We start from the raw sequence: 12,733 nt of genomic DNA, 5'->3' as shown, positions 1-12,733 counted from the left end.
GGGGTGACATCAGATGTGATATCACTTCCCCAAGTGCAGAATTGCTGCCATCTCATCACAGGGGTTCCATACTGTTGTCTCCTTATTGCAAAAGTTTCACACTTGGTGTTTCTCATAGGCAATTCCTCAGAGCACTGACTCTTCTTCACAATGCAGCCAACTCACTCCAGCTGCCTTTTCAAGGCCACCCCACTCTTTTATAGCATCTTCTTCTCATTGCTTACAGCTGTGCCCTGTTAAAGTCAGGCCTGCTCCTAATCTCTGATAATTGGCCCAGCTGCAACTCCTTAGGGGTGAGATTTATCTTTATTTTCTTACATTCTCCCCCTACACACCATCAGGTGTGCTGGGCACTCAGGGTTGCCAGGTGCTGCAGACACCAATAAATGTGAGCAGCTGTGCCCCCCCCGGGCAGAATTTGACACCCACAGGGGTTTAGAGCCCTCTGGCTCGACCTCAGCTGCAGTGGGTGCAGTTTGCTCAGGAGGAGCTGCAGTGGTGGCACCATGAGCTGTGGGTGCAGGGCTGGGTCTCCAGGTCATGCCAAATGCCCCAAACAGCCCCATGTGGTGGGTCAGAAGATGGGGATTTCTGAAAATGCCTTCCCAGGCCAAAGGAAATCCCAAGAGGGCTTTGCTGAGGTGTTCAGAAGGTGATCTCCAGTGTCTGGACTCCAGCAGATCCAAATCCAACCTGTGAAACTGCTTCACCTTCACTGAGCCCAGCTCTGCTCTGCAAGGCAGGACACATCCACAGCTGAGGGTGAGAGCCCAGAGAGGGAAATCCCAGTGCTCCATCCTGGTGAGCTCTTTGGGTCCTGATGGAAACAGTCCCTGCAGGAAGGGTAATCCATGGATGGCCCAAATTTGATGATTCAAAGCCTCCCTGAGCAGCTCCAGGGCGAGCAGGGCTTCCACTGACTCACTGTGAAAGGGCTGCAAACTGAAATTCAAGCTAAAAAGGAAGTTTCTGACAAAAGTGTGGTTTGGGGTGCAGCCCACAGAGTCTATTTTGAGCAGAGCCAACGGCCCCCACAGCCTCATGCCCCAGCTGAAGGCACAGGAGGTGACTTCCCCTGTCCCTCTCAGGGACAGCTGCACATCATGACCTGCACATCCATGGAATGCTGGCTCTTTGGTTTTTTGGGGTATTTTGGGGCATGTGTCTTCTTATGGAGCAAATATCCAGATCAGTGCAGTGAGCTGGGATATTTGGTGCAAAACTGTGCTGGTTTGGGGTCAGAGGCACTGCTGGTTACAGCCCGTGAGGAGGATTTTGGGAATTCCTGTCCAGAGGCATTCCTTGTGTGTTGGGACAGCACAGCACAGCCTCTCCCTGCAGAGGAGGCTCCTGCAGGGGAAATGTGTGCCCAGGGGTGCTGAGGGGTGCAGAGCCAGGCCCAGGCCCTCGGGGGGCTGAGGGGACAGACAGGAGCCCCCTGGGCACCCCTGGTGTGTCCCCTCACCCTGGACCATTGGGCAGCCCCAGTGCCAAGGGGAGGGAGAGTCCCTGCAGGGTCTGGAGCAGTTTTGGGTTTCAGCACTCCCCAGGGCTCTGGGGTCCACACCACTGCAGGCTGGGGGTCCTGAGCTCTCCATCATCACCTGCTCACACCCCAGGGTACATTCCCTGGGCAGGACTCTCTCCAACAGAGCTGCAGAGTGACCTGAATATTAAAAATCCCAAACCAAACCCACAACCACCCAAAACCAGGCTCTGGTTGGCAGTCCTGAGTTCCTCTGCATCAAGGATGAGAACATGAACGTTTGTGCTGTAAATGCAGCTTTTATCCATTCTGGATCACCCCCAGATTCCAGCCAACACCTCCCCTGGGTCCCAGCTGGGAAAGGCAAACCCAGAGAGAGCCAAGGGCTGAGTGAGAACAGAGACAGGCTGAGTCCTGTGTATGCAAAAGAGTTTATTGGCAGTAAACAATTTTATATTTACAGGGATAAATCCAGCATGTGATCATCAGGGCAAGGCAGTCCTGGCCCTTCACCCTTCCTAAAGGTGCATCTCTGTCAGTCTGTCTGTCCTGCTGAGGCTGGGAGCCCAGCATGGTCCCTACCCTGCCCCACTGCAGGAATTCATCCAAAGCCTTTTTCCACAGCCAGAGCTCCCAAACTCACCCGGGCTCTGGCAGAAGAGCAGGGAGAACATCCCCCAGACACACCCAGCTCCAGGGAAGCAAACTCCCCCAGCACACAGAACATTTCCTGAGCATTTTCCCTCCTGACATCTCCATCTGCTGCTGTCACTGGTACCTGCATGGGTCAGGACAGTGTCCCAGAGCTGAGGCACAATTTCAGTTTTTATGCTGAATTTCACATTTTTAAAATACAATTTCACAGAGTTTATGCTTTGAAATGTGCAGAAACTGTTCACAGCTATTTTTGCCTCCTTTATCAAAACCATCTCCACACAAGGCATGAACTTCTAGGTGGAAACTTCATCTCCTCTAGGTGAAAGCAGAGATTTACATCCAGGTCACTGATCCAGCCTGCCTGGGGGAGAGGATTGGGAACTCCCAGCCCTGTGTGACTGAACAAACACAGCATCAGCCACCAGGAACCATTTGCAAACAACTGAGCAGCAGACAAATGTGCAAATGTATCTGGTGGCTACTTTTGGGTAATGAATGCATAATCTATTCCTATTCCCCTTCCTATCTGCTTCTGGATAATGTGTCTGGGAGCCTGAGTCAGGCTCACAAATGGCTGGCAACGAGGAAAACAGGCTGTGTTTGAGCCAAACATTATGTTCAGCAAATAAGGAGCAGTTTTGCCATGGGCAGCTGCTGTTGGAGCCCAGTGTCAGAATCTCAGAATCCTTCCATGCTCCACAATTCCAGCTCTGTGGGCTGCTGACTTTTGCCTCTAAAATCTGATTTTATGCCTGAACAGCAGAGTCTAAAGAGCAGGATTGTATTCCTTCCCCACCTATCTGCTCATTAGAAAGTGGCTCTCACATTTATTTGCCTCAGCTGCTGGGAAGGCTCCAAAAATGCTAATTACAAGGCCATTGCAGTAAATTGCATTTGATGACATAACTCTGAGTCACTGGCTCAGGACATTTTCCCTCCTCTTCCCTGGAGCAACTCATTTAGCGAAGGTGAGGAAAAGCAGAGAATAACTGGCAGGCTCTTGGTGCATGAGGCTAACAGGGGGCATTCCCAAAGGGCTGTGACTCCTGGGTGTCCCAGGGGAGCCAGCATTCCCAAAGTCACTTCTGGGTGTCCCAGGGGAGGCAGATCCTCCTGGGATTGGTGACAAACTGGGCACTGAAGGTTTTCCAGCCGCTTTGGGAAATGCTGCGGCAGTCCTGGAGATGGAGAAGAGGAGCCTGAAACCACTGGGAGCCTTCCCGGGGCTGCCCATGCAGGAGCAAATCCCACTTTTCCCCTGGGAAATCTGCTCTCCATCCACTCAGCCCTTGGGGGAGAAGACAGCAAAGTCCCTTGGTGGTGATGGGTGACAGAACCGCTGTCCCAGCTCAGGCCATCCCCTGCTCCTGGTGGCTCCTCCGCGGGCAGGGATGAATCCCTGAGGAAGGGGTTCCTTGCCCTCAGCAGATCCCTGCAGGATGGATGGATGCTGTCCCTGTGGAGGTGCTGCAGCCCCTGGGGGGGCTGTCTGAGGCTCTGCAGCCTCCCCACGGCCCCCGGATCCCGCTCAGGCTTTGCGGATGATCCTGCCCGGCTTCCTCCAGTCGCGGCAGCGCTCCCGGCGCGCTGAGTGCACCAGGGGCCGGGAGAAACTGCACGGGGCTGTCCTGGGGCTGCTGCTGCTGCTGCTGCTCGGGGACACAGCAAGGAGACATGGTTACTGCTGGGGAACACAGCAACAACACACGGTTACTGCTCGGGAACACAGCAAAGAACACAGGGTTACTGCCTGGGGCACAGCTGCACCCAGTGGGGCTCCTAAAGGACAGGTGTTGGGGAAGATGAAACAGGAAAGCCGTATAAATATGATTGCCTGGCAAAAGATTTTGAGAATATAGAAACTGTAAGTGAGATTGAAATGAAAGCAAGCTTTGAGATACCTCAGTTACTGAACAACTGGAAAACAATGGTGTGGCCAGCTGAAGGTGATCCCCTTTTGATGGAACAACACCCTCTGCTTGCAGACAGGCCCAAGGCTCAGGGCAGACCCTACAGCTTGGCAGAAGGGGCCCAAAGAGGAGTTTTTAGGGTTTAAAATGTAACACAGTATGGTGATGTAATGATTCTTATAGGCTGTATGGAAATGCTATAGGATTTGTATCTTGTATTAGATTGGTTAGTGAGAATCAGAATATTCAACACAGAAGAAGATTTATGGTATTGTAATGGGAACCTCGCTCTCTTACTGTCTCACCTTCTCATCCTCTCTCCCCTCTCTTCTCTCATTCCTGCTCTGAGCTGTGTTTGGCAGCTCCCAGCAGGGCCCTGCACCCAGGCCCTTTGCAATGAACCCCAAGTTCCAGACCTGGCTGCAGAGATCTCTCGTCTCTGTCCATCCCCACTGTCCTACCCCAATGCTCCCACAGACAGGGGATTCTGGTTCAGCACCGCTGCTGCCGAGGGATGCAGAGCTGGATCCTGCCCTGGGGCTCAGGGGGGCAGAGTTGGGGCTGAGCCTGTCCCAGGGCTGTGCCCCTGCTGGCTGAGGGGAACCTGCCCTGTCCCAGCTGCTGGAGGGCTTGGAAAGAGCTGCTGAATACAGGAGCAGCTCAGAACCCCATAAACAGAACCCCAAAAATCCCACAAACAGAACCCCAAAAACCCCCTAAACAAAACCCCATAAACCCCACAAAACAAAACCCCATAAACCCCAGAGCCCCCAGGACTGTCCCCTCTGCCTGGGGGCCACTGAAAACAACCCCCTTCAAAGCCTGCAGTATCTTTGAGCAGCTTTCCTTAAAACCACTAAACCAAACCATGCACTCCTGGCATTTCTTTGGGATTTTTGCCGTCCTGGGTTCCCTCAGGGGTGATCCTGGGGGTGACCAGCATCCCATGAGCCAAGCACACCCCATGCAAAGGAGACAGTGCCCCAGAGCTGGCCCAGCTGCAGGAGCAGTGGGGTTGTGTTCCCCTGGAGCCCCTCTGGGACAGCTGAACACTCAGCCCCACCTGCCCAGGACATTTCTCCTCTCCCTGGGCACCGTGTCCAGACTTTCCTCCCTCCTGGATAATTCAGGCTCATTTTCACACTGGATTTGCAAAGCTGCCAAAAGGCTGGCCCAGCAGACATGCACCTTGTGCTGCCAGGGCACAGCAGGCCCTGTAGGAATTTGGGGTGACAGTCACTCAGGGTGAAGCACAGCCCCTCCCCATCCCTGCCAGGAGGGCTGGGATGTCAGAACATGGTTGTCAGCACTCAGCACATCCCTCTGGGTGTCCAGAGTTGCTGAGGACCCCGTCGGGGGGCTCAGAGACCCTGGCACGCTGCCCAGAGCACCTGGGGATTTGATTGTGACCCCTGGAGCAAGTTACCAGCTTTGTATGAGGACATGAAAGTCACACAGGTTTGAATGGTGTAATAATAAAATGATGACAGGGTGAGAATGTAGATTTTAGGATTTTTGGTATGGGGGTTATGGGGACAAGATGGAGGAATCTGGGTGTGTCCAGCCTTTCTTTCTTCTTCTTCTTGTTCTCCATTTTCTGCAGTGCTGTTGGCACTTTGGGATGGGTTTAGAGTAGAAGTGCACTGTCTAACACAGGTGATAGGTATTGGGAATTCAGTGTAAATGTGTTATATGTAGTTTGTAGTATAAAAGGACAACACAGAGTGCCTGTGGCTGCCCTGCTGAGCAGATCTCAGCTGGGCAGAAAGAAAATTTTGTACATAAGAATTAATAAACAACCTCAAGACTGAAAAGGGAAGAGTCCAGACTCGTTCTTCAGTTGCGTGGGCTGAAGCAGAGACACCCTGCACATCTGGGGCAGCAGTTATCAACCAAAAACCCGAGACATGGTGATCCCTGGTGAGCAGAGACCTCTCCCCTTTCTGGATCCCGCTCAGTCACTGTCCTGTGATCCCCAGTGGCTCCATCAACAAACATTGTCCAGAGGAGCCACGGAGCTGCTCCAGGGCTGGAGCCAGGCTGGCAGAGCTGGGGGTGCTCACCTGGAGAGGAGAAGCTCCAGAGAGAGCTCAGAGCCCCTGCCAGGGCCTGAAGGGGCTCCAGGAGAGCTGGAGAGGGACTGGGGACAAGGCATGGAGGGACAGGACACAGGGAATGGCTCCCAGTGCCAGAGGGCAGGGCTGGATGGGATATTGGGAATTGGGAATTGTTCCCTGGCAGGGTGGGCAGGCCCTGGCACAGGGTGCCCAGAGCAGCTGTGGCTGCCCCTGGATCCCTGGCAGTGCCCAAGGCCAGGCTGGACACTGGGGCTTGGAGAAACCTGAGTGAGAGGAACAGCAGATTTGTCTTTCCAAACAAGCTGTGGGTCTGCTGGTAGATAAAACCAGCTCTGGAAGATAAAAGAAACCTTGGGAAGGATTCCACTGATTGATGAATGGAAAAAGATATTTGCTTTTACAAATAAACTTTGGGTTTGCTGATAAACGAAATAAGACATTGAGAGATGAAAGAAACAATGGGGAAGAAAAACCCCTAAATTCTGTAAGAATTAAAAATTAAAAGGGAGGGTTATATATTACAGGGGAATCTTTGGTATCAGGTGTGTCAGCCTCTACCTGTCAAGTACCTCAGCCAATGGGAAAAAAACCCTAAATTCCATAAGAATTAAAAGGGAGGGTTATACATTGGAGGGAAATCTTTCGTATCAGGTGTTTTGGGAAGTCTGTACCTCTCAAGTACCTCAGCCAATGGGGAAAGAGAGAAGGGAAATGTGGCTGGAAATTGGGACAAAAAGGAGGCTGCGACCTCCGAAAATGTGAGACCCCAGGGAATGCCCCATGGCCTCTCCCTTTATTGGAATAAAGCAAAAGGACTCCTCAGTCTCCTTTTTGGACATAAACCTCTGGTGTTAGTGGATTAATTTTCTTAACACGAGTGACCCTGTGGGGACAGTGAAATTGTCTTTGTGGTCCCTCACAGTCCGGGGCTCTGGGCTGGGCTCCCCCTGCCCGCAGGGCCTGGGGAAAGGGGAGCAGGGGCTCAGGGAAAGGGGAGCAGGAGCTCAGGGCCCTGGGGAAAGGGAGCAGGAGCTCAGGGAAAGGGGAGCAGGGGCCCAGGGAAAGGGGAGCAGGAGCCCAGGGAAAGAGGAGCAGGAGCTCGGGGAAAGGGGAGCAGGAGCTCAGGGAAAGGGGGAAAGGGGAGCAGAGGCTTGGGGCCGGGGGAAAGGGGAGCAGGAGCTCAAGGAAAGGGGAGCACAGCTCAGGGCCCAGGGAAAGGGGAGCAGGAGCTCTGGGAAAGGGGAGCAGGAGCTCAGGGCTGGGGGAAAGGGGAGCAGGAGCTCAGGCCCAGGGAAAGGGGAGCAGGGGCTCAGGGAAAGGGGATCAGGAGCTCAGGGATAGGGGGAAAGGGGAGCAGGAGCTCAGGGATAGGGGGAAAGGGGAGCAGGAGCTCAGGGAAAGGGGGAAAGGGGAGCCGGAGCTCAGGGAAAGGGGATCAGGAGCTCAGGGATAGGGGGAAAGGGGAGCAGGAGCTCAGGGAAAGGGGAGCAGGAGCTCGGGCCCAGGGCTGTGAATGGAGCGGGGCGGGGGAGCCGCCAGCCACGCCGGGAGCGGAGGAGGCCGAGCTGTGGCAAAGCTGTGAATGTGAGAAAAAGCTGCTCACAACAGAGCCTGCTACTATTCAACAGCCACCAAAGGAGGGAGAGCCCTGAAATCTGCCTGGGCTGAGGCTACACTGGAGAGAGAGCACCCTCCTGTCCTAATTAGCTCGCTGTTTATAACTGAATTTCCTAATTGGTTTGGATATTAATTACCTTTACCAGTGGCAGGAATGGAGGCTCAGCTCCCAGCGCTGGCCCAGCTCCAGGCTGTGCTGGAAGCAGAGCCCTCACACCCTGCTCATCCAGGGAGCTCTGCCCTGCTCTCACCTCAGGGTTCAGCTCTTACAGGAAGGTTTTGGGTGGCTGCATTGGCAGTGTCTGCAAATCCTTCCTAAAATCCTGTAACCCTCGAGTCCCAGAGCACAGCAGCCCCTGGTTGTCCCTCTCCTGGCTGGAGATGGCACCTGCTGTGGGAACCTTTAAAATTAGAGGGTTTTAGGAAAATTGTAAAAGGTAGGCTTTAGAAATAGTAGAAATGTAGAGTTAAGCAGTAGCTATAAGATTTGGTAGTAAAATATTATATGAGAAAGTAAGGACAAATAAAATAATTATTTGTGTATTAACACTTGAGTTAACATTGAGTTCTTTGTCTGCTGCTGGGGACGTGAGCTGATGGCATCTTCCCATTGTCATACCCATGAAATGAGACTGATGCTGGAAAATAAAACAGCTTGAGACACATCCCACAGTAGCCCCATCCTGTTGGTGATTTGCACACAGACCCCCTCAACAATACACTGCCACTGCCATCAGTCCAGAGCACCTCACATTATTGCAGCAGGAGTGAGCTGCAATGTGAGCCCAAGCTACACCAGAACCAGCAAAGACAGCCTGACACGGGACAATCTTAATTCCTCTAAAAGGATCCCAGTTCCTCCTGTGACTCTGCAGTTCTCTAGGTCACAAAGCTTCACCTGCTTGTGGTGCAACCTGTGAATCATCCAGGTGACCACACAGACCTGCTGGCTCTGCTTTCCAAGCAGAGCCTGGAAAAGCCAGGAAGAGCCTGGAAAACCCCCTCTGCTTGGGGACAGGGCTGTGACAGCAGGGTGGGCTGCACACCCAGCTGGGATGGCTCCAGGATGGCTCCAGGATGGGGAGCCTTGCACAGATCATCCAGCTTCGTCCCACATCCCAAAGGTGAAGTGGCAGCTCTTGGGGATTTTTGGTTTTGATAGGGCACCTAATTCTCTTTAAAAACCCCAGTCCTGATACATTATCCTGGCTGCTGGATCCAGGTTGTTTGGTGGCTCTGAGTAACCCAAATTACTCCATTAGGTTTTCTCTCTGGCATCAGGGTGTCCCCGAGCTCAGTGCAAGTTGTGTTCCAGTTCCTCCCTGCACTCTGCCTTGGAGACAGCGAGGAAATCTGCCTCTGACCTCGATCAGAACCCAGCCAGCCCCATCCCTTTCAAGCTATTTCTGTGCTGTCTCCACCCATGGCAGTGCTCCCAGTGCTGATCATTTCACTTGCACAAGGTGCAGCTGAGCTCTGCTGGCCTGGAGATCCAGCCAGGGATGGTATTCCTGAGCTGTGGAGATCAGAGAGGGATGGTGTTCCTGATCTGTGGGGATCCAGCCAGGGATGGCACTCCTGAGCTCTGGAGATCCAGCCAGGGATGGTGTTCCTGAGCTGTGGATGAAGGGGCTGGGAGCTGCTGATTTCCAGCCAGCCATGGGTGCATCCTCACCCTTTCTTTCTCACCTCATTCTTTCTCTGGTGTTTCATGGATGGAGCCACCTCTGGGGGTGTTTGTGCAGCACAGGCACAGCAGGGCTGGAACTGGGGCTGGGAATGATGCACATCACAGGATTAGGATCAGGACTGAGCTGACAGCTCTGTGCACTCGAGCTGCAGCAGCCAGACCTGGAGCAAACTGGGTCACGGGCTCATTTTTAGATCCAAAGCTCTGAGGGGTCGGTGTGCCATGGCCTGAGATCTGGCAGGAAGTGGATTTGGGGGTGTGATTCCCTAATCCCAGGGCTGAGGGAAGATAAGGAATATCTGTATCCAGATAGTCTTCCTGATAAGACCCCAATGAAGCTGATTGCAACCCCAAACGCTGTTACATGTAAATAACGTTTGCAGGAGCAGATCTGAATTTTAAAAATATGCAGCATTTTTCATTAATTTCCCTTATTTCTCCAGCTCATTTTTGTTGTTGTTGGGCAGAAAACAAGGGATTGGTGTAGTGGGCACAGCCCAGGGAGTGGGAGGAGACAGAGAGATAGTGACATGCACGGTAGTGGTTTAACATGAAATACTCTGATTGCAGTCTCTGGAGCTTTGTGCCTCATTGATGAATATCATGCATGAAGTGTAGCTCCTTGTGCTACCCACATTTTTCTCTTCCAGGTCTGGTGATTGGGGACCTGAGTCACAGCAAATATGCTGAGTTACAGCACATTTCCAGTGAAAAAAATCTAAAAAAAAAGAAAAAAACAAAAACAAAACAAAACAAAACAAAAAAACAAAAAAAAAAAAAAAACAAAAAAAAAAACAAAAAAACAAAAAAACAAAAAAAAAAAAAAAAAACAGGGAAAGGACAGGCAGGCGTGTTTATCTGTCAAATGCATGGGATGCTCAGACAATGCAGGCTCAGAGGATTAACAGACCTTAATCCCCCTCAGTGCATAATGCCCGGCAGATGAGACAGACACAGACAGACACACAGACACATCTCTCAGGACCGGTGGATGCACACAAAAACGATCTCCCCATGCAAGCATCCCCTTTGGGGACAGCAGCTCACCTGGAGGACCACACGGGACCCGCCTGCTTCTTGGGCTTGGCCATCTGCTTTTGGTACTCCATCCAGCCGCTCACCAGCTCGTGCAGGATCATCACGTAGAGGAGGAAGATGAGAACCCTGGGATCCATGCGCGGCACCTCGGGGTCTGCTCCATTGGGCACCGGTGGCATCGGCTCGGGGGCAGCCGCTGGCGCTGCGGGCAGCGCTCCGGGAGCCGCGGGGTGCGAGGGAGGCTGCGGGAGCGGCTGGGCTCGGTGCTCGGTGCGGAGCGAGGAAATCCCCGCGGATCAGAGCCCGGCGCTGGGCTGGGCCACAGCCAGCCCCCGGAGCCCCCCTGGCTGCCCGCTGGGGCCGCAGCGCTCCGCTGGAGGAGGAGCAGCAGCAACAGCAGGAGAGGAGCAGGAGAATGAGCAGCAGCAGAGCTGGAGCAGGAGAATGAGCAGCAGCAGAGCTGGAGCAGGAGCAGCAACAACAGCAGGGGCAGAGCAGGAGCAGCAGGAGAAGGAGCAGAGCAGGGGCAGAGAAGGAGCAGGAGCAGAGCAGGAGAAGGAGCAGCTGCAGGATCAGGACAGGAGCAGCAACAGCAGGAGCGGGAGCTGGAGCAGGAGCTGGAGCAACAGCAGCAGCAGGAGAAGAGCAGGAGCAGCAGGAGAAGGTGAAGCGCAGGAGCAGAGCAGGATCAGAGTAGGGGCAGGAGCAGAGCAGGAGCAGCAGCAGAAGCAGGAGATGGAGCAGAAGCAGCAGCAAGAGAAGCAGCAGCAGGGGCAGCAGCAGGAGAAGGAGCAGAGCAGGAGCAGCTGCCCCTCTGGGGCTGCAGGGGAGCCGGGGCTGCCGTGCCCAGCAGCAGCAGGAGCAGGAGAAGGAGCAGAGCAGGAGTAGGAGCACTGTCTGCTGCCAGGAATAAATCAAACCCTGGGCACTGCCTGGGGATGCTCCGAGCTGGCTCTTCCCAGTGCCTCAGGATTTGGGGCTGCACTGAGCTGATATTCAGGAGTGTTACTGAGAATTTTGCAGCTAAGAATTTTTTCTCCTGCTGTTCTCTCACTCTCTTATTTTATTTTCCTTGCTGTTATCCCTTACCTGAACGTTCAGCTGCTGTTTTTCCGGTGTGAGGCTCCTCTGATGTGCAGGAAAGCTGTGGCCACAGCCCCCAGGCTCCCCAAAGCACAGCTCCTCTCCCAGCCCCTCGAGCTCCTTCCCTTGGAGTGGAGGATCCAGCTGAGATCACCAGATCACAGAATCCCAGACTGGTTTGGATTGGAAGAGACCATAAAACTCACCTCATTCCATCCCTGCCACTGTCCCAGGCTGCTCCCAGCCCTGCCCAGCCTGGCCTTGGGCACTGCCAGGGATCCAGGGGCAGCCACAGCTGCTCTGGGCACCCTGTGCCAGGGCCTGCCCACCCTGAGATGCCCTCAGCATCTCCCTTTTTTCCTCAATGGACACAATGCAATACTTGTGCCATTTCTAGCAGGACAAAAGCACAAAGTGTCTTGCTATGACACTTGTATGAACAAAAAAAAAAAAAAAAAAAAAAAAAAAAAAGCTCTCCCAGGAATTGTTTTTAAAACCACCTTAGTCAAAATTCACCTTCTTCCAGAGCAATACTTCCATAAGTGAAACAACAAACCCTCAATAACTATTCATGGTTATCCAGAACCAGACCTGTGCCAAATGGAGCTGTGGGGCTGCAGAAAAGGGGCCCAGAGGAGGGACAAACCAAGGGACCCCCAGGATCCCCATCCCACAGCTCCCACACAGACAGGGAGAGCTGGGAAGTGCAGTTCAGGTGTGACAGACACATCACAACCCTCCTGTGACCGTGTTCACAGAGGTCTCAGGATGAGGAAGAGATGAGGATCTGACTCCATGTTTCAGAAGGCTGATTTATTATTTTATGATATATATTACATTAAAACTACACTAAAAGAATAGAAGAAAGGATTTCATCAGAAGGCTGGCTAAGAATAGAAAAAGAATGATAACAAAGGCTTGTGGCTCGGACAGAGAGTCCGAACCAGCTGACTGTGATTGGCCATTAATTAGAAACAACCACATGAGCCCAATCCCAGATGCACCTGTTGCATTCCACAGCAGCAGATAATCATTGTTTACATTTTGTTCCTGAGGCCTCCCAGCTTCTCAGGAGGAAAAATCCTAAGGAAAGGATTTTCCATAAAAGATGTCTATGACACCCTCCCACCATAAGTCACCATGGTGAAGGTGCTGCCCACCCAGCCCAGCTCAC

The 12,733-nt window shown here is 53.0% G+C and overlaps 1 protein-coding gene across 2 annotated transcripts; it reads right to left on the bottom strand.

Moving 5' to 3' along the window:
• Nucleotides 1–1,926: 1,926 nt before the first annotated feature.
• LOC134428226 (uncharacterized) lies at nucleotides 1,927–11,726 on the bottom strand. 2 transcript variants are annotated; one of them, XM_063174735.1, is made up of 2 exons: nucleotides 10,486–11,726; nucleotides 1,927–3,792 (listed from the first exon to the last, which is right to left on the bottom strand). In XM_063174735.1, exons 1-2 carry the CDS (start codon nucleotides 10,653–10,655, stop codon nucleotides 3,672–3,674), a joined length of 291 nt encoding a protein of 96 aa, XP_063030805.1. In that variant the 5' UTR covers nucleotides 10,656–11,726; the 3' UTR covers nucleotides 1,927–3,671. The 2 variants fall into 2 exon arrangements, with proteins under 2 accessions (XP_063030805.1, XP_063030804.1); XM_063174734.1 differs by having other exon boundaries at nucleotides 1,927–3,827; nucleotides 10,486–10,869.
• Between the last annotated feature and the right edge of the window lie 1,007 nt (nucleotides 11,727–12,733).

The sequence above is a fragment of the Melospiza melodia genome, chromosome 22, assembly GCF_035770615.1.
Source record: "Melospiza melodia melodia isolate bMelMel2 chromosome 22, bMelMel2.pri, whole genome shotgun sequence".
NCBI lineage: Eukaryota > Metazoa > Chordata > Aves > Passeriformes > Passerellidae > Melospiza > Melospiza melodia.
This window is presented reverse-complemented; position numbering and strand designations above follow the sequence as displayed.

Coding starts and splice junctions, on each gene's coding strand:
- LOC134428226 (XM_063174734.1), bottom strand. CDS start 10,655: ATGCCACCGGTGCCCAATGGAGCAGACCCCGAGGTGCCGCGCATGGAT. Junction 3,828..10,485: donor GGTCCCGTGTGGTCCTCCAG/GTGAGCTGCTGT, acceptor TGTGTTCCCCAG/CAGTAACCATGTCTCCTTGC.